The sequence below is a fragment of the Streptopelia decaocto genome (assembly GCF_964273445.1).
Source record: "Streptopelia decaocto genome assembly, chromosome: 1".
NCBI classification, from domain to species: Eukaryota; Metazoa; Chordata; class Aves; order Columbiformes; family Columbidae; genus Streptopelia; species Streptopelia decaocto.
This window is the reverse complement of record NC_138663.1, coordinates 61,889,306-61,914,575: the sequence shown is the minus strand read 5'-3', so window position 1 is coordinate 61,914,575 and position 25,270 is coordinate 61,889,306. Positions and strand designations below refer to the sequence as shown.

Below are 25,270 nucleotides of genomic sequence, written 5' to 3'. Positions count from 1 at the left end.
TTGCAGGGGGGTTGGGGGAGCTCTGAAGGTCTCTTCCAACACAAACTATTCCATGATTGGGTTCTGGAGATGGCAGCCACAGTAGTGGTGTTAGGACTGTTATCACCATTTTCAAATAGATACTCAAGCAAAGCTCTATGCCTTAGAGTACTTCCAGTCTTGGCTGGTAAGTTCTTCGTGAGTAGGAAAAGAAGACAGAAAAGGGTTAAAAAAAAAAATGAACTGTTGCTCTTCTTGAGGAATAGCATCATGGCACCACTAAACTACTTGGAGCTGAGGGAGCAGAACACACAGGCATGGGGGCTTCCTCCAGCAATCGAGTATTGTGCTCAACTCTGAATTTATGGTAAACTATAAAACACAAACACAATTACAAAGTTCCCCACTGTGCCCATTTAAACACAGCTAAGCGTAGGTGTGGATTTGTGTTTAAAGAAACAAGCCACAGGAGAGAAGGCACAGCAGGGCCAGCAGCCACACAGCACATTGAATTTCAAGGGAAGAACACCTGACTTCTACATGCAGATCAACAAATAAATAAATAAAACCAAGTACATGTTCTGGCTTCTTTATTTAAAACCATTAATTACATCGTTCTGGGCACCTCTGTTAGGAGACTCTCACAAAGCTTCTCGTGAGACATCAGGAAAGAGTGCCAAACCGCAGCGTGTGGGACACAGTCCCCTTTTGGGCTGGGGTGAGGGTTTGGTTTCAGGGTTAGTCAGGGCTCAAGTCTTCACAGCAGTTAAGAGAAATGCAGCTGTTAGAGCCAGGCCTACAATGAGGAAGAAATAAGCAGGCTCAGCAGAACCGTGCTGAGAAGAGTAAAATAAAGCACATGGCAGAATTATCCCAGATCAAGTCAAAAGAAGTTTATTCATGTGAGATCAGATTAAAACTTTTCTCCATCTGAGCACCTTGAGGAAATTCACAGAACCAAAAATCCAGGACAACGACAACAACAACAACCACCCCCTGAAGCCACAGGCACGCTGGGCTAATTGAGGGTGGCCTCACAGCACAGCCGAGCTGCTGGGCAGCTTGTGCTTGCAGCACTCACACCACCTCTGACACTTCTCCAGAGGGGACAGAACTGTTTACAGGAAACCATTTGTTACAGGGGCCCTGCCTCTCCTCCCCCCGCCAAGCCCTGTCCCTTTCCCACCCCACCTTTCATCAGAAGCTTATCTAGCACCCGGCCAGGCTGTCCAAAAAGCTCATCCAGGTTGGAATCTGAAACCACGAGATTCCCAGACGCCGTGGCTGGGGCAAACGGTGCCGCCACCAATTTTAGAAGTAAATTTCAGGGAGTTTTGATTCTATTTGTACAGGGGCTAATGAGTAGCTTGGGAGGTGAACACTAACCCCAGGGCATAATTCTGAGAACAGGATGATAGATTCTCCGTCTCCTGCTCTAATTATACAGGCAAAAATTGGAATGGGAATGAGAAGAGACAAGAACAGGGTTCAGGTCCCTCATCAGCTTAATGGCATCATTTTCCCAAGCACAGAAATTTTTCAGGGGTTAGCAAAAATGCAAGAATTCCTCCAACAAGAAAGAAAGAGACTCTCTAAAGTATAAAACGGAGCAACAGAGTTTCACAGTAAGCAAAGCTGTCACTGCAGAAGCAGCAATCACCAAGCAACTGTCCAATACAGTAAAACCATAAGGCACTAATAAGGTTCCACCCATTACAATCAACACGACTAAAAATTGACATTCATAATTAAAAAAAAAAAAAAAAATCACTGTGCATTTTAAAAAGGCAACTTTTCCCATTTAAAAGGTTTCAAATTTTCAGCTCCAAGAATTTCCCTGCCCCTCACCCTAGCCCAGGCATCACTGACTAGTTAGATGGAGTGTTTGATCACAAGTTCTGCTGGTTAACACACACCTATTACAATGAAACATCCCAAGGCATAAGCAGAAAACAATCTGTCGAGAAGTTACTCGACAATCCCATTAACACCAAACATGAGAGGTGGAGGTGGCAGGCAGAGGCAGAGGGGGATGCCACGAGTACCCTCCACTCCCCACCTGGAAACCCACGGCTGAGAGCAGCCACGTCCCTTAAATTCCTTTAATTCCATTCTGGTTCTCCTTTGCTGGAGATGAGCAATTGCCCAATGAGTATGAAATCAGTGACACCCGTGTCCTTCAGAGGGTCACCTGACAGTCCCATTTTGGTCAGCATTGATCAGATTTTCAATAACAAAGGAGTAGTGAAAAGATTTGTGTCCCGTTACTGATCCCTAAAGCCATCTAAGGATCCTTTAAACACAAAGGATCTAGTAAGGCTTATTCTCAGAGATCACAGTAAAAGTATTGCACACTATTTTTCTGCTTAAATATTTAAAAACTGAATTCTCGTTTTCCAGAGATTTGTAATATTATAATTATTATTATTATTAAAAAATTCTAAAAACAAATATGGAGGTAACGCCCTCCATGCGAATCTACTGGAATATGTAACCGTTAATAGCTGGGGATAGCAGAGGTCCCTCTGTGCAGAAATTTAGCTACAGCATTTTTTAAACAACTGGACAGCGTAAATTCCAAATAATTACTTTTGCCCTTTCTAAAAGCTAAAGTGATCCTAAATTCAGACTACCCATGAAATGCACTGTATGATTTCGCTGGCACAAGAGAGCATTGGAATTCATTGCAACACTGCCTCTCCACCGTCAGTTTTAAAACACTCGACCTTCGGTCAGGACATCCAGAAATAAATAAGAAAGGGTATAGCAGAGAGACCACCCAACAGGAGACGCTGCTGTGACTGCTGACATGGAAGAGTTTGGTAGGCTGGGAAAATCTGCCAGTCCCATGGATTGCCTAGCTTAGGTCAGCAGCTCCGTGATGCGGGTGGCCTCAGGACAGGTATTTGGTACTTCACAATTGAGCTTGCAAAGGCAGGTCAATCAAGTCTTGCAGAGTCATTTTGAATTAGTCCAAACCTGGAGGATGTAAGAAACAAGACTCCCAGAGTTCTGATTAGTGTTCCAGCTGTCAGGTCCATACAACGGTCCTTCCAGGGGCAGGCAGAAGTCACTCAGCCAGCATCCGCAGGCGCCGCTCGTGCAGAAGCAATCTGATCTCCCTCACTATTAATGGTGAAATGAACAGGATTGTTGAACTCGTCTGCAAAAAGAAGCATATCCGGGACAATTAGCACAGAGCAGCCGTAGTGGCAGCCATCCTGTCTCCAGTGTGCATTTGAGGCCTCCCCAGAAAAACATAGGCTAAGAGAAGTGATGACTAAGTGGCACAGCAGATGGAGGAACTGAGCTTGCAGGGAAGCTCATGCTACTTCAGCCATCATCATCTTCTTTTAATAAAGAAGACAAGCTCTTCACCTCCTCAACAGCCTTCCTCCTGACCACCTCTGCTGGTTAACCAAAGTGGCCTTTTCCCTTGTCAGCAGAGATGCAGAGACAATTCCTGGCACTTCCAGCAGGAAAGATCGGGTTAATTGTACAGCATTCACCACTGTGACAATGCTGAGGGCTTCTCCCCTGTGCTATACCAGGGCAAAGCATTTCCATTTTAATTTCAAGATCCTCATCACTCCTTCCACTAACCTTCAAGGGATAACAAACAAGCAGCTTAACTTCAAGCCCCCTAAAAATATTAGAAACTATGTATCATGGAGATGAAGAAGTCCTGCCTTGGAAGTTAGTCGGGTGGCATTAGCTTTAGGAAATGGACATGGGTGTTTTAATGCAGGTGTTTTTGTGCCTCTGCCACAATCTCAGTTCCTAGTGGGCAATGTGACTTTAAAGAATCCAATTTAAAGAATCCAAAATGAACCCAGTTGATTTAGACACTCTCAGGTAACACCATAGGCCACTTTGAGAATGGCATCAGAGTTCGCAGCTGTTGCAGAAACAGATTGCACATCTACATCACAACTTTCAGGTTCTCACAAAAACTTTCTATTGCAAATTGAACTTAAACAAAGAATTTTTTAAAAGGTAATTTCTTACCATTAGAATAAAGAAATAGAAAACCCACATCCATCCCAGGTTCTCCTGGATCAAAGACACCAGATACTAAAAAGAAAAGGGGAAAAAATTATTCCAACTGGAAAGATAAGCATGACTCTCTCATTTTCTAGAATTTGTGGGCTGTTAACACTCCATACAGAGCTGATCACAAAACCTTCCAGCTGATCTTTTCCTGTCAGAAGAGATGACTCAGGAGAGCAGCTTTTCTGTGTGAAACCCACAGTCTCAGCAAAGCAGAGATACCATCCTGAAGCTTTACAGTAACTCATGGCAGCATAAAGACAGAACTGAACTACCGTTTCAAAGGCTGACAAATTGACTCCGCTGAATACGAGGTTTTTGCACAGAACACTGTGACATAAGTGGATCTAAGTACTCTCAGAAGAACTAAAAGCTCTAGAATGGCTTATAAATTACACAGGACGCATTTTCAAGAGCTGTGCAACCACTGACTACTTAACCCTTCATCGTAGGCAAGACACTTGAGACTACAGTCTGTTCTGGTTCAACAGGGCTACACAGGCTACAAAAGAAAATGTATTCTCTATTAGCAGATTTATATTCGCATGCTGTACAAGGGCCTTCCTTTTTCACCACTGGCTGTATTAGCACAAATCTGAATTTCTAACATGTTCATTGTGCACTTGCTGGTATTCACACACCCCCAGAATGACATCATGGTTGTCTCTGTTGAAATAAATGTAATGTTAGAATGAGAAGCAGGTGGAATTTTTCAGAACTAAAGACTCAATTTCTATGATGATGTAAGTTTGAATGGTATGTGTGTGGGAAGACAGAAACACTGTAGACAATGCAAGAAGAACACTGAGTGTAACAGTGCATTTTAAGATGTCCACAAAGCGCTTATAATTTTCCGTTTTTATGGAGCTAAGCAGCGTCTTGCCTATGAAACAGAAACTGAATAATCGTATTTATCAGGCACTCAATGTCAAGTACAAATGCAACTCCCTTTCCAGAAAAGAAACTTGTATTCCTTGCCTGCACCCTTGGTATTTTACCAGCACTATAGGATGCCTGGAATAGAACTGGCTCCAATCTTTCTACCAAATCCTCCCCTTCCCAAAGCACCACTGTGTTCTTCCACATAGTTAATGCTTGTATTTGAGAAGAAAGAATGTCCCCAGTGGGCACACTGTCAGCTTCCTTTTCTGCAACAGTCTAGTCTTCAGACCTCTGGCAACATACTGTAAGGGCTATCAAAGCAAGTGGGGCTGGATTTACAAGGTGTAAGAGACATCCACAGATAAAAAGGGGGATCACAAATGAGAGCAAATTTTAAATTACTTCATAAACACTGTAACATTTATAATGGGTATTCTAATTTCACTCAGTTATACAGGTAAACATTTCTGTAAGTAATGGTTTTGCTATTACCTTTGAACAAAAATCCCAAACAAATATCCAAAATATGTTATTTTCACTCTTTGTGAAGCTGACCTTTGCTTACTTTGGGGGTTCATGAAAGTCTTTACAATTCAACTGAATTACGAAAGTGCCATATTAGCACTATCAATATTGAGTTAGTTTTTTTTTCAAATTTCTTCCACTAGAAGCCTAAACCACACATTCCTTTGGCTGTTTCATAAATAAATAATTTTTCTTTAAAAAACACCTCTTTCTCAATGCAACTTCAGATTAAGGAACTGAGCTAACATCTCTAACCACAACAGACTTTTTGCCTCCTTCCCCAGACCTCTGTTTTCCTTTGGTAGCCTCACCTGGCCCACTGCAGCACCAATACTGCCAGTTCCATCCACAATTCCCGTGACTGTTGCCAGAGCCTCGCTGCTGCCTTTCACCAGGTCCTGGCGCCCCAGGTCAGCAGATATTGCAGAACTGATCATGTTAGAAGGGCCTCCGATGAAAAACCCTGGAAGCGCCAAGAAAACAGGTGCAAAATAAGCATGAGGATAGATTCTCAACAGAACATCTTCAACAACATAGGTTTTCTACCCAAGCAAAGCTCAGGAAGAGGATTAAGTCTAGGGGTAGTGATCACAGTCTAATCGTAGGTAGCAGTGTACCCTCACAGCTGAAGCACATAGCCATGGCATACATCGTGTACCTGGAGCACACACACAGACACTGTCAACAAGCACATTTTCATCCGACAGCAAAAATGAGGTAATTAGCTATCACACACTCTGCAAGAAGAGTCAGGACACCCCAAACTGAATACAGAAAGCTACTTTTGAAGAGCATGCATATACAAACCCTCAACAATAAGCAGATTTAGATACATTTCTGCTTGAGAGTAGTATGTCCCCATGCTACTACCTCAGTCTCCAGGGACTGGGGAAGATGATGGAAGGGGGAAAAAATGCAACAGGACAGAGAGTTCTGAAGTAGGCATGTTTGAAAAGAAAGGTTCTATTCATGCAGGCTAATCTTAATTCCATAAGACAGCAGACTATGTCTGGTAGCACACAAAGCTTGTGACCTTTCACAGTACCCAGTGCATTTGGGGTTCTGACAGACAAACACCCTCAAATCTGAGCTGCAGCTCATGACTTTGCCATATATACGCCTCCCCAGATACCTGATCACTGTCAGGTATGTTGGCATAAATCCATCCTCATCATACTGAGCCCAAGCAGACCCCTTTAGGTCCAAGTTATTATTCTATACAGTTTATGTTCTATACCTTCCCCCGTAAGGCAGTTTTCCTACAACTGTATTCCAAAAGTAACAGAAATTGGGCCCCAGCTTTTACTATTTCTGCAAAACCAGCAGAGATGGCAGCACACACAAACACATTACCACCACCTGAGGCTCGTGCTACTGATTTTTCTGCAATGTATATACATGTCTACTAGCATAACAGTGGCATTTGGTAAGATACCTGTAATTGCCATGATCACAGCGTTGATAGGTTTGCTGTTTGGAGAACCTGCAAGAAAAAGATCAGATGAGTATACATCAAGCAAATGAACTTCAGAAAGCTACTTACTTAAATCAGAAACAAGCATGCAAACGTCCAGGTTGAACTGCCTGTTCAATGAGCTACATAGTGACAACAACAAGTTCTATTTGACTAGAGACTTCTACAGTCTTACTGCAAAGGCATTTAGAGACTATAGACACAGAAGTTTCCCCACAGCACTTTACAGAAGATTCACCTTTGCCATTATAATATTGTCCCCTATTTTGATACCAGGTTTGCCTGACTCTGGGTTCCAGCCCTTGTTATGCTTCTTTCTGTGACCCAGAGCTTGCATTTACTCTCCTTGGAAGTCTATTTAAATAGTAAGAGAATCCTCCCTGTGTCTCTCTGTGAAACTTAGACTCAACTCAGTTTCTCCCACCATAAAGTATTCAGCACTTGGATCACCCTTCCACTCGTTCTGAATTTTCCAATTTTTTAAATTTTTTTTAAAATACAGAGATTAGATCTGGAGGTAGTAATTCAGCAACTGCCTAAACAATGCCGCACAACAAAATAAAACATGCAAAACCTCATATCCTCATTCCTCCTTACAAGGCCATGCTTGGTTATCTGTGGGTTCCACTTGCCTTTCCAGGAAGAGCATAGTCCTGTGTGCATGCAGCTGGTTTTCCACTACAGTCCCTCCGTGCTTTTCAGTCACTGTTTTCCCCAATACCTCACTGCCCAGCATCACCTGAATTCTTCTTAATCGTTGCTTCATCTTAAGGCTCACACATGGTCAACCTACCACACATAACGCAAGTTGCAGCCCTCTTCACATATTCTCAGGCCATTATTACTCCTACATAAAACTCACTATGAGCCGGACAAGGCTTCTTGGTTTGGCTGATGGAATTATCACACTGCAGCAACTTTGTATCACCTGCCTGAGCCTTCTGTATTTGGCTGGACAGAGTTAAGCACAAAACACTGGGACCTCTGGCTGTTCTGCTGTCTAGGACAAGCTTCAAACTTGGTCAGCAGTAATTTTATATTTGCTTCCAACTCACTTTTGAAAGTAGTGAGTTAGCACAAGAGCCTACAAAACTCCACCAAATCCAATCCTTGCTATTTAATGACTACACCTTCTTGACCTTACTTTGAGAGCATCCGAGTAAGCCAGCACGCTTCTGAAAGGCACACTTTACTGCCCATGTCCAGCTCTGGCAGCAATTTCTGTCCACAGATCTTTAAGTGCTCTGTAAAAGCCAGTCTGTATCACCAACCCATTTGAAAGGAAGACACAGAGAAGTGGAATGACATCCCAGTGAGTTAAATCACTCTGGTACCACAGGGCACCATGTCTGAAGGCACAAAACTGTTACCCTTAGAAGAGCTTCATAGAAATGAGATCTGCCTGTTGTCTTCTACTCAGTTTTCCTGACAGACTCTTTGCAATAACCAATCACAGAGAACTACACCTATTATAAAAGAGGCAGAAACTCTTCAATTTCAACACTTACAGAAGCATAAATGGTGAAGTCTAAGAACTTCTGCCCCTTTGTGGTGTATATGCATATTCCAGCACTGATTTGTCCCCAAATTCTCCTTTCTCTAACTATAGAGATACACCTGAGATTTCCTGCTCTGCCAGTTATGGTGTTGATCCGATGACAATACCAAAAATCCCACTGACACTGTAGAGGGATCAGTACCATAACTCGGCAGTACAGGGAAACCAAATCCCTCAGCAAATTATTTTGTAGCTCATAACCAGAGAACAGATTTATTTCTGTGCAGTGCCACATTTCGGGCAAAAAAAGACCAAAAGGCACCATCCTGATCCAGAAGCAGTTTCAAGACCAGAAAACAGAACAGGCTGTGCTCTGGTTCTCTCTAAGAAACACTCAAAGAACCTCTTATCACGGCCCAGCAAAAGCATACTCACGGCTGTATCCAAAAAGAGAGCCTACAGCAAAGAGCAGGCTAACTGCTAGCACTGGGGCTCTCTTCTGTAGCACATCAGAAATCAAGCCCTGGATAGTCCCACCTGCAAAAAAATACATCATCATCAAGCTCAGGATATTAACAACTTGAACAAAGCTCATTTCAGGGAGTGCAGTGGCCTCTTGCCTTCTCATCAATACGCTTGCTCTATAAAATCCTGAAAACTAAGTCTCTTGTCCTTACTGCCCCAGACACAGAGACAACAGTAAACTTAAATGGCTCAGACAGAGCAGGGAAAACTACCCATACTGCTTTCCCAGGAATTTATTACTTTTATTACTACCTTTTTTTTTTTTTTTTTTTAATTTCTGGCACACAACTAGCCCATGCTCCTGCTTTCATTTTCCTTCCCCTATAGGACCATTACAGCTCTAGGATCAACACAACTCTGGATGTAGGCAAGCTTAATGTTGTGACTATTTTCTTGAACAGAAAGTGCAGGGAAAAAACCAATTGTTTTACGCAGGGAAAGTATTGGCACATGGGGTCTCCCACTCCCTGCTGTCTCACCTACTTAGGGTAGGTGCAACTTACTGCAACAAATGCTGATAGTTGATAAAAATCACCGTATGTATCATTGCTGTGGAACTGCTCTGCTGGTAAAAACTAGAGCACTTCAGAAAGCCTAATATAGAAAAGTCCACAGAGGCAGAAAAACTGACCCTGAACAGACCAAAACAAGGATGTCTATTCTAGGAAAGCTAACTGGACAAGGTAATGAAGCAAGAAACTGAGCACAGGAGAGTGGAAGCCTAAACACATATACAATATGTTCTTTATTCTGGAGGGAACAAGGTCATATTTTGCAGCCAGCAGAAACAAGTGCAATTACGTTTCATTTCTGAAAGTAACACAGTTGTGCCTGCTCTGCTGAGATCTGTGCTGAGCCTGTTCTTAAAAATACAGGACAGAAGGGACAGCACGGGACCCAGTAAATCCAGACGCAAATTCTCCCTCAAGGGTACCCGTCAGAAAGGAAACAGCAAGCAGCAGGGTCACCATTTTGTACGTGCCACTTTTCAAGAAGTCCTAGCGAGTGAAGAAAAATACTTGCTGGTGGTAATGTCCAAGAATAAAATAGTGCCCTTTAAATTTTACGTAAGCTCTTTTGGTGGCTCCCATATTCTATGTGTTTTAGAAAAACAAAACAAACAGCCAAGCAGCTACATACATAACTTGCCTTTTCATTTATTCAGTAAACAGCAAGATCCCACTGAACACCACTCCTCCGAGTTGCATTCACTGCCTTTCATTTTTGAACGCCAGCAGGGCAACTGCAGGAAGATGTCATTCACTTGCTCACTCACCTATGATTCCTCCCACATCATACCAGATGGAGAGCTGGTCAGCTTCTGCTTCTTTCCACCCAAAGTTATTGCTGAGGTAGAAGGGCAGCCAGAAGAAGAATGAGTAGTTCACCAGTTTCAAGCAGGCATAGGACAAAGAGTACTGGAAGACAGAGAGGGCCAGCAAGCAGTTAGCACTTGAGAAATGCCAACAGCATTTCTGCTTCTTCCCAAAAAGCTCTGTAACCTGCTAAAGCTTTCAGGGGGAAGTGTCTCTGCATTTCACATGAGAAGGCAGCACTATGAAAGCTTAATGCTGAACATCAAAGAGAAGCCAGGAATAAATATGTTAAAAAAAAAGTCACTGTCAAAGTTACTTTCACTGAACGCAATGGGTTAAAACACTTTCACAGTGTAATCTTGAGAGGAAATGACACCATGCTTCAAAAAAAAAAAAAGAAGGAAATTTAATTCACTTTCTGAAGAGTAGAGCCAACCACATGACATGAAAAAAGCTTGAGATTTAGTCACTTGTGCATCACGCTGAGAAAAGTTATGTGAAGTAGCTCCTCTGTACTATCTTTTGCTGTTCAGATGGCTCATCTGCTTACTGCACCCGAAGAGAAAGCTTTGCTCATAACCTCCAGGACACAAGATGAAAGGTTTGGCCAAAGCTAAGCACGTGCCTCCAAACTCAACAGCTGAAACAACCTCCTGCTTTTGGCTGCTGGGCTCACGTTCTCCTTAGCTAACAGGAGGTCTCCTTCTTTAGAGCTTCCACGAGTGTGGTGAACGTTTGTTCTCTGGGATCACTGACCCAGCATGCAGCAGGACAAGTCACACCGTTTCAGTAAGGCCTCCTGATAATCACTGACACGGCAGTTTGAGGAACCCATATTTGAAGAGGTAAACAAGGATGAAGGTGGGAAAAAAAAAACAGTCTCAAAAGCTGTGATTTTAACAATGTATTTGTGCATGCACACACTTGTCTTTGAATTTCAAAAAGCAGATCTTTTCATATATTAAACTCCACAAAATCATCTCTTTTGAATTCATATTACTTTAAGAGATAAATCCTTTTTAGCTGTATTATTAATGCTTTTCCACTCTTAGAGGACACAAACTAATCTCTACCCTACACATAAGACACAGGGATGTGTGGTAGAGTTCTCTTGCTCTGGGTGTCAAAAGTGCACTGCACGAAGCGATCTTTATTACAACAGGCTTAGAAACTGTCTACCAGACTGTCTGACTGATTAAACACTGAATTTCTAGAGGCTCAGGGGAAAACTGTCTGTACTAAAACTTTTCCACTATACCACTCAGCAGGAGGAGAGAGGAACTACAGAAAAAAAGTGTCAAATAAAGTCTTTGTAGAATCTTGACAAGGCTTTGGAAGTTCTCTTGGTATTCAGTCTCACTGATCCGACACAGTGTCCTGGTTTTGCTGGGCACTGATCTGACATCAGATAAAACTCAGAGACTCAGAGGTGTTCACGTTGCTGGGTTAACGCACAGAACACGTCCTCAAAATTCCAAGTACAGAAACAGCAACATGATTCGCACAGGATCTGCGAATGTTCTGGCCAATAAAAAAAGTCACACAACAATGAAACAGCTGCCATCACTAACAAAATTTGCCTAAAAGTTCTTTGTACATCAGCCCATTCTTAACACTACCAAAACTGCGCCATACTTTCTATGGCATTTAGCCATCCTGGAAAAGAACTCAAGATGGGTAAGCTTTCTTTTATTAAGACCTTGGTTGAGGGATAGCAACAGAACTGAGATTGTCCAGCACTCTAAACACTGACAATCCACCCATCCCGTCCTAGATTTTGTGTTGCTTTAATCACAACCAACTGCTTTGCCCATTAAGGGTATCTGACAACACCATCCATTCAGTAGTTCTGCTTCATGATCAAATCCAGACAGTTCACACTGTATTACTGAGTCACCCACCCTGTCCACTTCCTTTCACTGGTTCTAGTATCCAGGGAGCACACAGCCCACTGACACAGAACATTAACATTGGTTTTTAACGGCAGTAGTTTTAATTTTTCAGCTGAACCAAATCCATGAATTAAGCAATACTGCTGACACAGAAGTATAAGTTCTCACACAAGGGACAGGATGAGGATATGTGGAAACTGCATCACCAGGCCTTGTTTCCAGTTGTTTATTAAAAAACCCAACATCTACTTTGCCACATTACATCAAGCTGATTAAGGCTTTTCAGGCCAGCTTTCTGTTTTAAGGCAATAAAAAAAACACCAACAAATATCAGTGCCACAGAGTTGTGTGATGCTCAGCTAGCAGTGAAAATCCCATTCCTCAGGGTAGTGCAGCTACCTTCCCAAGAAAGCATCCTACAGCCGCCTTTGCTCACAGCTTCCCTTCTAAATTCAGCAGCAAAAAGGGCAGAATCTCTGCTGCCTTTAGTTGGCTCATTACACACACTAAATGAAGGAGGAGTCCAATGGGAAGAGCGACATGCAGCCACATACTCAGACTGTATTAAAATCCGTGTGCACAAGAATAACAGTCTCAACCCCAACGTTTTAACAGCATAAGAAGTCAAATGTCGTCAACTACAACACAGGATCAACATATTAACAGTGATGTCAACAAATGCTAACAACATAAAAAGTCAGCTTTCTGTTTAACAACATAAAAAGTTGGGTCCCACTCAAGATCTGCACGTAGCAGTACTCACCAGCACCACACCTGGAAGGCAACACGCCTGAAAAAAGCCAATGGCCTTTGGCTGGTTGTCAGTGTCAGCTGCTTGAATAGAGTAATTCCGGTCGTCATCGTCTGCATCGTCATCGCCCATTAAAGGTCTGTTGGCATCTTCCTCCACACCACCATCTTCATCTGCTCCAAGCTCTGGGAGGCCTAAGTTATACAAGGGATATGCAACAGGAACAATAGACGGCAGCCTGTTCACCCTCTCCCCACTCTAAAGCTATGCTCACTTCTTTTAAGCAATTCTCCCTTCTAGCAGTTCCCTTGCTCTCCCATACCTCCATCCTCCTTTGGCTTAGAAACTCTTCTAGATGGTGCTCTGCAGTGTCGCCAGTTTCTACCCTTTGTCTTCTAGCGCTCTTGAAAGTATTCTGTCTGATCCTGGCGTCCGCTTTCTCTGTTCTGAGTGTCTGGCCATTAGTTGGAAGACACAACAAATTAGTGCAATTTCCCCCCTTATTTAGTGCTTGGGATCCTGGGACCTGGCTCCTGGGTACCACCGCCCTTGAGTGGGGAGGCTGCGTGACAGCGGCCACCTGTCAATGCCCCCACTGGAACAGGAGGCCTAGGAACTGCACTGCGATTTCTGGGCTGCTGTGTGCTCTTACGAGCACCCTTTATGGTATCTTTAGTGCTACCAACTTTATAGCCTTTGCAGGCACCTGGGAAACCTCCTCCATGGCCCTGTCAAAGCACCAGAGTTCTTTTGTTTTCCTGTTACACTTTGGTTTGCCCATCACCTTCTCAGAGAAGGACCATATCCAAGCTGAGAGCTATTTAACCAGCTGCTGGAGACCTGCAGATGAAAAGCACTTTCCTTTCCCACTGCACAGTTACAGCTTCCCATAGTCTTCTCCTACAATAGCTAGTTACCAGTTTCCCTACTGTTTCTTGAAAAAAAAAAAACCCAACAACCCTGATTTTTCCAGGTCAATGAGTAAGGAAGACTGATAATTAGGCACATCCTAATGGAGATGTTAGAGCCAGGCTGGTTTATTTTGCTTTTAAAAATATCCAGATCCTATACACATGATGCGTGACAGCATTTAGTCTGATCTTGGCAACAAAGGCATTTTCTCCACTAAATACACTAAAGCACAACACCATTTCAGAGAGGCCCTGAGGCCTTTTAGTACAATGCTGCAGATCTGCTCTCCATGAAGGGACTGAAATGCTACAGCTCTCTTCTACTTACCCACTTCCTTTGGTGACGTCAGGAGCCCAAAGAAGACAATGACTCCACCAGCAAACTGTACTGAAGCAGTCACCAAGAAAGCATACTGAAGATAAATAAAAGATTATTTTTTAAAACACTTTTGGTCACATAGGGTTCCCTGACTAACAAGGGTTTCTTTACATTCCAACCCTGTCAGAGAGTAAACACAGCTACAACAATCCAGACCAACATCCATAAAACTTGGAAACAAGTGGTCTCTGCATCTCCTGAACAGACTCTGTTCTATCTAGGCTGAAAGACCACATTGAAACAGCTGTTCTAGTGTACTGAGGCGACAGTGATGAGGAAGGAACTCACCCAACATGACCGCAGACCCAGCTGTATTGGAAGGGACTGCTCAAAGAAGGGCCAAACACCAAATTCAGACCAGGTTGCTCAGGGATTTGTTCAATCAGGTCTTGAAACACTCCCAAGACAGATCCTCCAGGCTCTGGCCCCCCATTCCAATGCTTAACTAACTTCATAATGAAATAGTTTTCCAAACATCCAGTTGCAACTGTCCCTGCTTCACTTTATACCCACTGCTTTTTAATTCTCTCATCGTGCAACCCAGGAAAGAGTCTGGCTCTGATTTGTCAGCAATCCTCTCACAGGTTTTGGAAGGCTGCTGTTTGGTACCCTAAGCCTCCTCATCTCCAGGGTGACAAGCTCAGCTCTGTTAGCCTGCCCTCACAGGTCACAAGTTGCAAGACACACTGGTTCACATTCCCTCTATTCAATTGCATGCCTGCCACATTACAGCAACGTAGCACGTGCCTGGCCTCTTCCCAGTTAGAGAAGCTACACCTCCATGACTTTCAGAACCTCACGGCTGTTCAGCAGCAGTTACTTCAGTTAAGTGAGAACCTGTGATGGATGACTCTGAAGAGCACTTCAAAGCACCCAAATCAGAAGACTGTATACTATGACACTAGGGCTCTTTGATAACATCAGTCCCATTTACAGAGAAGTCTCAGGCTCATTTCTGCCAACTTGGAAGGGTCAGAAAAGCAATATCCTTTCTATTCTGCCTACTGCTTCTTACCACAGAATCCAGGACAATGAAACTGCACGCTGTGAGCCTGCCATCTCTCAGAGACAGGATAAGAAGCTAGTCTCACATAACCTAATCAGACATGCAGTCCTAGCTAGAAGCCAGACAACAATACCTACCTCATAGCCATATTTGAGAACACAGGAGGCAAGGAATGCCCCAAGGATATTTCCCACAGAAGCACAAGCACTCCAGAGTCCAAACACAAAACCTCTCCTGCAGAAGGGGAAGAAAATTTGAAGAAGCCAGTGGGGCGGGGGGGGGGGGGAAAGATGACATTAGGAGCAAGACAAAGATATAACATTAGAGCAAACTTTAACTTATGAATAAAGCTACGGCATTCTCCCAGTCCACTTCTAAGAGACTCCAAGGTCGCTTAAAACAAAACATAGAATAACTTGGGGTACCAAATAGATAAGTGAGGGATGTTCTATCCTGAAACACCTGTGTTACAGCAGAGGTGAGCTAGCAACACCATGGTTACAAGTTATGGCTAGAGCGCATCTGCAATACCCCAAGCAATAAGACTTAAACATATGATATGTCAGTTTGTATTCAGTCTCTTCAGTGATAAGTAGACAGAAACAGCAGCACAAAAATTTGAATTCTGCTACTCTGCACTACGGGACTTTTAAAGTTTGAACCCGTGCTTTTAACACACACAACTGTGTTCACAAACTGTTCAGTGACTCCAGAAAAAAAAAAAATATAATAGTAACAAGTAAGGTATTAATCATCCCATATAACTTCAATTCTGATCTAACAGTTGGCCTTTTTTGTTTGAGACTTTCAGCTCAATCTGCCACAGAGCAGGTCAGATATGCAAGTCATGGAAGAAAACTCAACTTACCCAGCTTTTCCAAACCAGTTGCCCATGACAGCGACCACACAGGGCCAACCAGTGGACTGCAGCAAGCCATTCACAACCCAGAGACAGCAGTAGAACCACTTGTTGTAGAAATGCAACCATTCTGTAAGTGTGCCAAAGAAGAATACCTAGACAGGAGGGAAAAAGAAAAAATCAACACAGAGGAGAAACCCTAAGGCTACTGCTGAAAGCCAGGCAGGAGTGGGGTGCTAAAAAAGAGCTAACAATTGAAAGGAAGGTCCCCCGCAGGGGCCAGGCCAGAGGCAGACCTGGCATTGTTTAAAAAACAGCTCAGAGCTAATAGCACCCTCTGCTGAGGCACCGCAGCACAACTCCAGAACCCAAACAACAGGAAGGACAAACGTGCTGTAAAGGCACTTCCACTCCAAAAGATTTTCAGCTTTGTAAACAGCACAGTTTTAACAGGAGAGGAGGAGACAAATACTTTCCATAACAATGCCAAGGATACAGTAGCCTCTTGATTTGCTTTTGTACTGGCATCCAAATCCACAAGGCTCTATGCAAACACAAAACTCTCAGTAGTCATCTTAGCAAAATTTAACATAAATACTAGAGCCAGGTTTCAAATTACTAAGAGCCTCAACCCAAACTAGCCAAAATAAACACATTTTGTGGTGCACTGTGCTTGATGCATGTTTGTGGTCATGTGTTTGCAGAATGCAATAGGCCATAGTGAGGTTTGTAGCCACGGGGTAAATCAAAAGCACTCCACACATTTTACCACTAGTTTAACAACCAGAAAACCACAACGAGATAAATCTCACACTTATCTGCAGTGGCTTGAATATGAAGAAAGCTTTTGTTTTAAGTGAACACTCTTTTTTGATACATGCTTTTCCAGTAATTACAAAATAAGTAAATGAGTGCTTAGTATTGTTAGCATGTCCTTTAAGAAGCCTCGATGACAACATATGTGGGCTGAGAGAACAGTTATAATACAAAACAGTCTCAAAAAGTCCAAATACACCAATCTTGTACAAAGGCTTTTCATCAAGTCTCTAGACAGTACCTCAAACTTAGGAATTTCCTTCTGACACAGAATCCATAAATAGATACTTCAGGAAGAGGTGAGTCATCTAGCATAGCTCTGTGCTTGAGACAATGCAGTGAGTGCAACTAGGACAAAGTTTTACACACAGACTTTGAGATCACTGAGGTACAGCTACAGAGCCTCCTCCCTCCTAAAGTAAACACCTATTCAGAAATCCTAAGAGAGATATTTCTAAAGCACACTAGTATGTTCTAACTTACCACTAGGGCAGAGGAACACATGCCAAAAGACAAAACCCAGCGTAAATTCAGGCGATCCCCAACTATGCCACTGATAAACAGACCCTAAGAACAAAACACAGCATTAAATAAAGCCACAAGATCTGCATCTGTTATTTGCAAGAATTAAAAATATGTAGAAGGGTCAAGCTGACCCAAATGTTGCTGTTATATAGATTTACAGTTTGATTCTAACCACTTCTGCCACCAAAGAAACCCTGCTCGTTGAATTGAGTGGTTCATTAAATTCTTATTTTAAAAAATTTCAGTTGAGAACTCTTGGAGAGCTAGAACTAGTCCTCCCACCCACTGGTGATAGAGGCATGAAAATTCTGAACCAGTAGTATTTCTTTTGTATTTGTTAACAAGCATCTTTACATGGGGGACAGGCATGGGCAAAACTAACAGATATCAGAGGAAAAAAATCTGCTCCTGAACTAAGCTTTTGAACTGCATTTGTGCTAGGCGAGTCCAAGAAGAAGATCCTGTTCGTTCTGTCTGAACGTGGGTGTGATTATGACAATAAGATTCAACTAAAGCTAAGTAGCTTACGGTTAGTTTTACTTACCACAGCATAGGAAAACAAAAAGATAGTGTCCAATGTCCCCAGGAAGAGAGTTGCTTCTTCTGCATTTGGAAATAAATGGCTGCTGTTCCAGAGCTACAGAGAGGAAATTTTGACAGCTAAACAGGAAGAGGCACAACTTGTTCTACTATTTTTTTATAAAAACCCCAACTCCAAAGCAGAACAGCATCTGGCCCAGTAACCTCCCATTACTCTAGCACTTCAATTACTGAATGAAGAACAATTCTGGCATTATCTACTGCAGAAAAATGTCCACTGCCACTTTGTGTCACTTCTAAAGGGCAACTTAGCAAATCAGAAGTGAGAAATGCTCGTTCCACCTGGATCAAGACAAATGACTGGCAAAATAAACCCTACTTCTAACAAGTATGCAGTGGTTAGACAGCTTCTTACACAGAAACACTGATGAGCATCTTAATGAATAATACAATAAAGGCATATTCTGTTTTATGTGCAGTGTCTCTTCTGTACTTATCTTGCTGTCTTCACTAAATGAATAATTCCCTTCCAGTATTTGTGTCAGCAATCATAATAAGAAATGACAGACCACAAACAGAAAAGAAAGAACACAAAGGGAACAAGGGGAAGAAATAGACCGGCTGGAAACTATTTACTATGAACTCCAGTCACTAATGTTGGGTTTTTTTGTGTTTACAGTTCAATAAAATCAAAAAGGAGACAAAGTCTCAGTTGTTCCCTAACTAAGATTAGTGACATTAGCTGAAAATAGCAAGCTTTGAGGATGACTTAAAGACTGAATAAAGTTAATCAGGACAAAGTTTTCTTCGCTCTCCACTGTGCCCCCATTAGAAAACAAACAAATAAACCAAATCCAAACCTGACCTATGGATGTGCCTAACTCAAACATCAGCAGTTTTAGCTTGACTCTGCCTCTACAATAGAACATGCTGTACAGACAACACTAACTACACATTCATTTAGTTTAAAAGATGTTACATTGGTAAGGCCTACCAACTTCTACTACCAGCTTCTGCTTAAGTCTCATGTGTCCAAGAAAACTAATAAAGTCCTTGAAAAAGCATTTTTGCCACTTGAGGCCACCAATATCTACTTGCACCAATAGCTTTCAATTTTTAACCCAGAGGTCCACAAGCTATTAAGAGTCTTAGAAATATAAGAGAATCAAGTCTTTTGTTATTAGGCTTAAATCCATTAAACAACCTCCAGAGGACTCACAAATCTTTAAAGGCTGAACAGGATAGATCTAAGTTGTCCTTCTAATAAAGTAATATGAGGGCCTACTCACAAACAACTGCAAAACAATTCGTTAGACCTAAATAATTTTAAGTATAAAAATAAAGAGCAACTGTAGTCAGAAGATACATCAAAGTTCAAAACTGATAGTACATGACTTCCCTGTTCATGTCCTTAATCTGTTCTAGTAATTACCCAAAACACACTTTACTGTTAACTGATGTAACCTAAACTGATACCAAAAGGCCCACTTTGACCATTTTTTAATCAGACACATGTACCTCAACATCCAGCAAACACTAGTTCTTTGAATGACAGTTAAGCAACTAAATATAAACACCTTGTAGTTCATTTCAACATCCTCAGATGCTCACTCCTTTTTGCCATACTATAAAACCCCGAACCCCTTGCAGGTGCAATTTAGTGTTTTAACTTATCACAAAAAGTCAGCATTTATCATCCCTCAGTCAAACGTTCAAATAACTGATGATTTCTAATGCAGACCAACACCCAAGCAACTGACTTGGAACTCCCTGATCTAAGAGATCTTATGGTCTGTGACCAAGCTCTCAATGTTAAGATTTCTTCCACTTTTCAAGAGTATTGGGGCAAGCCACTGCTAAAAACAAGCACGCCCCTAAAAGTACTACAGGTAGGAGCCAGAAGGTAGTTCTTGCATCCCTATTTGTGAGGCGCAAGCTGCATACAACTTTTTCTGCAAGCAAACACTGACAACTCCCACTGCTTTCACTGAAGTTAGGATTTTACAGACAAGGATGTTCAGCATTTTTGGAAATCAGATCCTTTAGATGCAATATAAAATGTCGTTCTTTGGTGTCAATTTAAAATAAGCAGCTAGCACTTTCAGATAGCTTTCTTCTCTCCTACTTTGGCTACCTTTTTAACAGGGTGGCAGCAGCAGCAGAGAGAAAGCCACAGCCAGGGTTTTACAGAGATGTCTGGAAGCCCATTAATTACTTCAATTTATTGCTTCTGACACTTCAGTGCTAGGGTCCCTCTTTCCTCCCTCCTTCTCTACCTCCGTGCTGCTGGCTACTACAGAGATTCCTGGGGTCCTCATTTCCATTGGAACACTGTCATATCTTGAGAATTTTCTCTCTGAGGTCCACTAGGAAAGATTCCACCATTGCCTGATGATCCAGAAGTTTCCACTCGCATTCTGAAAAGTGTCCCTGATGGACACTTAAAGGGTCCTCTTCAGCACCACAAGCTCAGCATACTGGAAGTCACCAGTCTTTCTTTGCACTTGCCTGTCCCTTGTGTCCTTACCTCATATGGCCGGAGTTCAGGGGCCGTGCTGTTCAGGCAGGAGGGAGTCCACTGGTTGGAAATGCTGACTTTGACATTACTGAATGTCTTTCTGGAAGCATGGAGCAGGGAATAACTGCCAGAAAACACACAAGAACAGGTTGGCCAAATCTTCTCTAGAGGTCAAGCAGGAAAGGGTGGGACTCAAAATACACATACATGCTGTCTAAGTAGGCAATACAGCAGAGGACTGGTAGTTTTGGAGATAGCAGTCAAAATATCCCAAATAATGGGTAGACACGCTGACTTCAGTGGGGAGTTGTGAAATCGGGTCTTGATTGGAAAGGATTTCCTCTTCTATTTTCAAAAGAGGAAGTGACTGTGCAAAAGCAACTAAGTACCTCAGGAAAAAAAAATAAAATCCAACCACAATAAAAAGAGAAGACGCACTCATCTGGCTAACCACTGTTACAAGAGCTCTTCCAGAGACAGATTAGGTATCAGTGGCAGCATTGTTGTGAAGACCAAAGGATATCAGCGAGACAAAGTTTGTAAGGAGAGGCAGTATGGTATACCAGCTGTTGTCAGCTGTGTAACAGACAAGCTTTCAACAAACAAATCCATCAGACATTCAGATATGAAGCAGTGACCTCACTGTTCTAGAGGCCTGTCCACCCTCTGCAAATAGTACTTTCAGGAGTGAAGAGGACCCCAGAAGCACTGGCAGCGTGTTCCATCAGTCAGAACAAGCATTAAATGAGTTCTGAGCATCAGGGTTTGCTTCCTTCCTTCTTTCAGCTAGTTCCTCCCCACACCCACCCACATTCATCCTTCTGCAACAGACCACTGCCAGCTTGGCACAGTCAGCTTCACCTGTGGCACAAGCCCTGTTTGTGGTTGGATCCCCCAGGGGCACAGCACACTTACCTCCGCCCCTGAATGACTCCGAGATGGGCTAGTACTACTAGTTTTTAAGTTTGTTTTCAAGGCTCACAGCCAAGGGTTAAGACTGTTGCCCTACTTTCATTCTCCTTCTTTGGACATGCCCTCGCTCCCCAAATTCAGTGACATGAACGCCTCTCTGTGCAGAGATATACTCAACCTACCTGAAGAAGGTCAGCAGGAACACAACAATATGATGGTGGGTGCAATGGGACACAAGGCCTCTGTTTGCAGGCTGCCTCCGTAAGCTTCCAGGCAAAGCCATCCTCCTGGCAGTCCTACCCCTGCTCCTGCCCTCAGCCCCGAAGGCTGGATTGTGCTTAGGTCATTTTTCTTCTCATTTAAACAGAAGGTGGGAGGGGAAGAAAGAAGAAAACATATTTAATTAAAACACAAGTATACAATAAGGTGTGTTCCCCAAACGGCTGGAATTCATCAGGAACAACTCTATGCTATTCTTTCCCAGTTTGTTTCACATCTCTATCCATCTCATCACCTGTACATTTCTTGACACCTTCTATGCCCAATAGTGTCTTTTTACTTTCATTCTCCCAGTAGCCCAGTGGTTATCCTCCAATCCACCTTTTTTATTCCCCTCCCCAGCAGATGCCACTTCAGTGCCCATCACTGAAGGATTTCCCCCAGGATCTACCAATTTCCAGTGTTCCCACATTAAAGACCATTCTGCACGTTTTACATACACAGCGCACTACAGAGTGGTCACAAATAAGTTAACTTGCCACTGCTACCTGCCTGGCTGTAGACTGTTAAATAAGTCGAGGGATCAGCATTTGTTTACTGGTGGGGAACGGTTTTGGATCTAACTGCCTCTAAGATGTTGTTAAAAAAAATATTCCCAAGAGTGGACTTACACAGCTGGAAAAAGCAACTGTGCTGAAATCCAACAGCTGGACGACCTGCCTATTCATTCTCAAGCCCTACATCATAGCTCCATCTGCCACCAACCCACTAGTACGGCATGTGATAAGTCATACTCTCCTGTCCCCACCTGCAGGGCATGGGTGACATCTGCCTAAACTTCTAGGTACCAGGTACTACCAGTACTGAGGAAACAACTCCACTCCCTCAGCTGTGCTGACATGGCCCAGGGGCCGTTTCTGCAAATAGAGTGAGGGAAAGGACCTCTTGGGCAGTGAGGTGGTTGATCTTTCTCCACATTTCCTTTTTACTTTCCTTGGCAAAGATCTCTTCAGCCAGATTTCCCTGCCACAGCTCACAAAAGAGCTACACAAACACCTGCGTCCATGCAACAGAGAGAGCAGTGTAGAGAAAGATCCTCTGTATAGTGATGCCTGCTGATTCTGTTCACACTAGCTGGCTTAAGGCAGCCAGACAAATCAGCTGGTGGAAGCTGTGCCTCAAGAGACATTCAAACATCACACACATTCTGAATGCTGAGGAGACATAAAATAACCCACCACCTGCGCTCTCCCAAAAAATCAAAGCTTAAATGACAGAACATGACACTGTGTTCTATTGTATCCACAGGTGGTTTAGTAATGATTTGTAAATCTGACTGAAGACTTTTCAGGTTCAGCTTCATAACCTCACTTGGAGAAATCAGAAGTTGCTGCCCAGACTCTCTTATCTGAATTTCTGCTGCTGAAAACCCTATATTTCTCAGAGACTTTCTGGTCTTTCTTGTAATAACTTCTAAAGGTTTCACCAAGACAGCTTTCACTGTAAGAAGCCTTGCTTTCTTGTGCTCTCAACGATGATGCGTGCCTGACCTGCAAACAGATACCAGCTACTACTGGATGCATTAACCATCACAAAACCTGAGGTCACATCTGACCCCCAGTGTATGGCAGAGAGATCCTCCGACTAATACGGATCTAGCTATTACACCTTTGAGACACAGGAGTCACGTTTATCCCACACCGAACCTGAACGCCTCTGTTCTCATCCAGGGCAAATGTAGCAGGTCTATGCAAGATCTGATACCATCTGCATCTGCACAGCCCGGGTGCAGCTGAGACACCTTCCTGTTCCTCCAGCCAGCACAGACCACCTAGATATGCAGCACCTTCTCGTGAGGAAATGCTTCTAGACTGCTTGGCTTCACCTCCAGCTGGAGCTGTGGGAAGGCTAGGCTAGCCCTGGAAGGGGCAACTTCACAAGCAGTCTTGATATTACCACCACCTAAGGTCCCAGGACATTTCTCAGCAACAGTGAATGAAAATTCAGCATGCACACAAGTATCACATGGTGCTACTCCCTTCCAGGCAGCAGAAAAACTGCTCAGGGCTGTCCCCCACAGAAGGTGCATGAAAAAGGAATCCAAGGCACTCCAGTTTCACAGCACCATTGTCCTTACAGGCCTGCAAACCACACAATCTGTTAGTCAAACACAAGAGCTTGCTCTCCTTGCCTGCCCCTCCCACCAGGCAAAAGCAGATAACAGAGCTCTCCCCAGGACAGCAAAACACTGACTCTTGTGCAACGCTGTGGGAAAAGTTCCTTCCTTGGGTAATCAGTTCACAGCCTGAAGCACGAGATTTACTACTTGCTTCATGTCAACATATGCAAACACAGATCTTGTTTGCCCAAGATACCAAGTCTTTTTAAGGCTAATTCCTGGGTTTGACCTTAAAGTCACCTGTTTTTTCATGGCATTTACTGTTGAAGTTATCTATTCCTCAGAACTTTTCAGTCTCAGCTAGCTTTCTAGAAGAAGATCTTCTGACCCAGGACAATACTTTTCACTTATTTACACTGTAGAGATGAATATGAAAGATTTTGTTTTCCCTTTTTTTATTTTCTTTCTTTATCCTGTCCTTTCTCCCTAGACTAGAAGAGGATGCAACTAGGAGTTCACCCTTACAAATTAGTCTTCTAATTATTCTGACAATGCCACATAAAATTTGTAGTGGAGGGGGATCAAAAATTAGGAGGGAGGATAAACCACAGAACTCAAGGCTATGAAGCACGAGCCTTTAAGAAAGGAAGAGGACTGCTTTTTAGGGTATTAAGCTGCCTTGCCTGCTTGTTTAGCAATATTTACCTCCAGCTAACCGGTATTTTGAATAGGCTTTTGTTAAGCTTTCTGCATTCTCCCTTATCCCTTCACTTCAGGCCAAAATAAGACACCTTAAGTTCAAAACAAACTTCCTTAACACCACCCTGCCGCCTGCCAAAGCCGGCAGGAAAGACCAGAATTATCGTTCCTGGGACATCCAAACGGCAAACAAACGAAAAAAAAAAATACAAAAAATTAAACCCACACTTTTATGCCGTGTTCCCAAGCAGACATAGGAGGCACAAACCCACACAATGCCGTTCGCAGCCACCAGAAGCGCACGGCCTGTCACCGGGGGGACCCGGCTGGATGCCGGTCGGGAGGAAAAGCGGCGCTCCAAGCCCCGCATCCACCCCAGCACGGTCCCGCCTGCTGCGGAGGCGACAGCCGGACAGGCCGCCCGCCATCCCCCGCGGTAACCGCGCTCCAGCGGAAAGGGCCCGGCCTAGGCCCGCCGCCGGGCACGGCTCACCTGAGGCGGCTGCGGCGCCGGCTCCGCACGCAGCCCCGCCCCGTCCTTTCCCTTCCCGTCCCGTCCCGTCCCACCGGGCCGGTCGGGCCGGCTCCCCCGCCGAAGCAGACGATGAGGACGCGAACCTCAGCGAACCCCCGTCCGGGTCCCTGCGCAGGTGGCCCAGCGGCCACGTCCTCAGCAGGGCGGGGTGGGGAGAGGGGGAGAAGAGCCGAGACGGCAGCGGCGGGGCCTGCACCGGCTCCGCCACAACCCTTAGCGCACCGCGGCCACTGAACCACCGCCCCGCGTTTCCCGCCGCCGCCCCAGGGGAAACCACCCGCCCCCGCGTACCGGGCCCGGCGGCCAGCACGGCCCTCAGGAAGTCCGAGGGAGGCGGCTC

The 25,270-nt window shown here is 43.8% G+C and overlaps 1 protein-coding gene across 3 annotated transcripts; it reads right to left on the bottom strand.

Annotated features, from left to right (window-relative positions):
* Positions 1 to 552: 552 nt before the first annotated feature.
* SLC37A3 (solute carrier family 37 member 3) lies at positions 553 to 25,268 on the bottom strand. 3 transcript variants are annotated; one of them, XM_082076239.1, is made up of 15 exons: positions 25,222 to 25,268; positions 21,541 to 21,709; positions 20,456 to 20,570; positions 17,933 to 18,025; positions 17,347 to 17,430; positions 16,057 to 16,202; positions 15,326 to 15,422; positions 14,132 to 14,216; positions 12,905 to 13,086; positions 10,210 to 10,351; positions 8,844 to 8,945; positions 6,872 to 6,919; positions 5,748 to 5,899; positions 3,988 to 4,053; positions 553 to 3,142 (listed from the first exon to the last, which is right to left on the bottom strand). In XM_082076239.1, the coding sequence occupies exons 2-15, from the start codon at positions 21,639 to 21,641 to the stop codon at positions 3,050 to 3,052; spliced, it is 1,506 nt and encodes a 501-aa protein (XP_081932365.1). In that variant the 5' UTR covers positions 21,642 to 21,709; positions 25,222 to 25,268; the 3' UTR covers positions 553 to 3,049. The 3 variants fall into 3 exon arrangements, with proteins under 3 accessions (XP_081932365.1, XP_081932364.1, XP_081932366.1); XM_082076238.1 differs by lacking the exon at positions 25,222 to 25,268 and adding an exon at positions 24,889 to 25,206; XM_082076240.1 differs by lacking the exon at positions 25,222 to 25,268 and adding an exon at positions 25,014 to 25,206.
* Between the last annotated feature and the right edge of the window lie 2 nt (positions 25,269 to 25,270).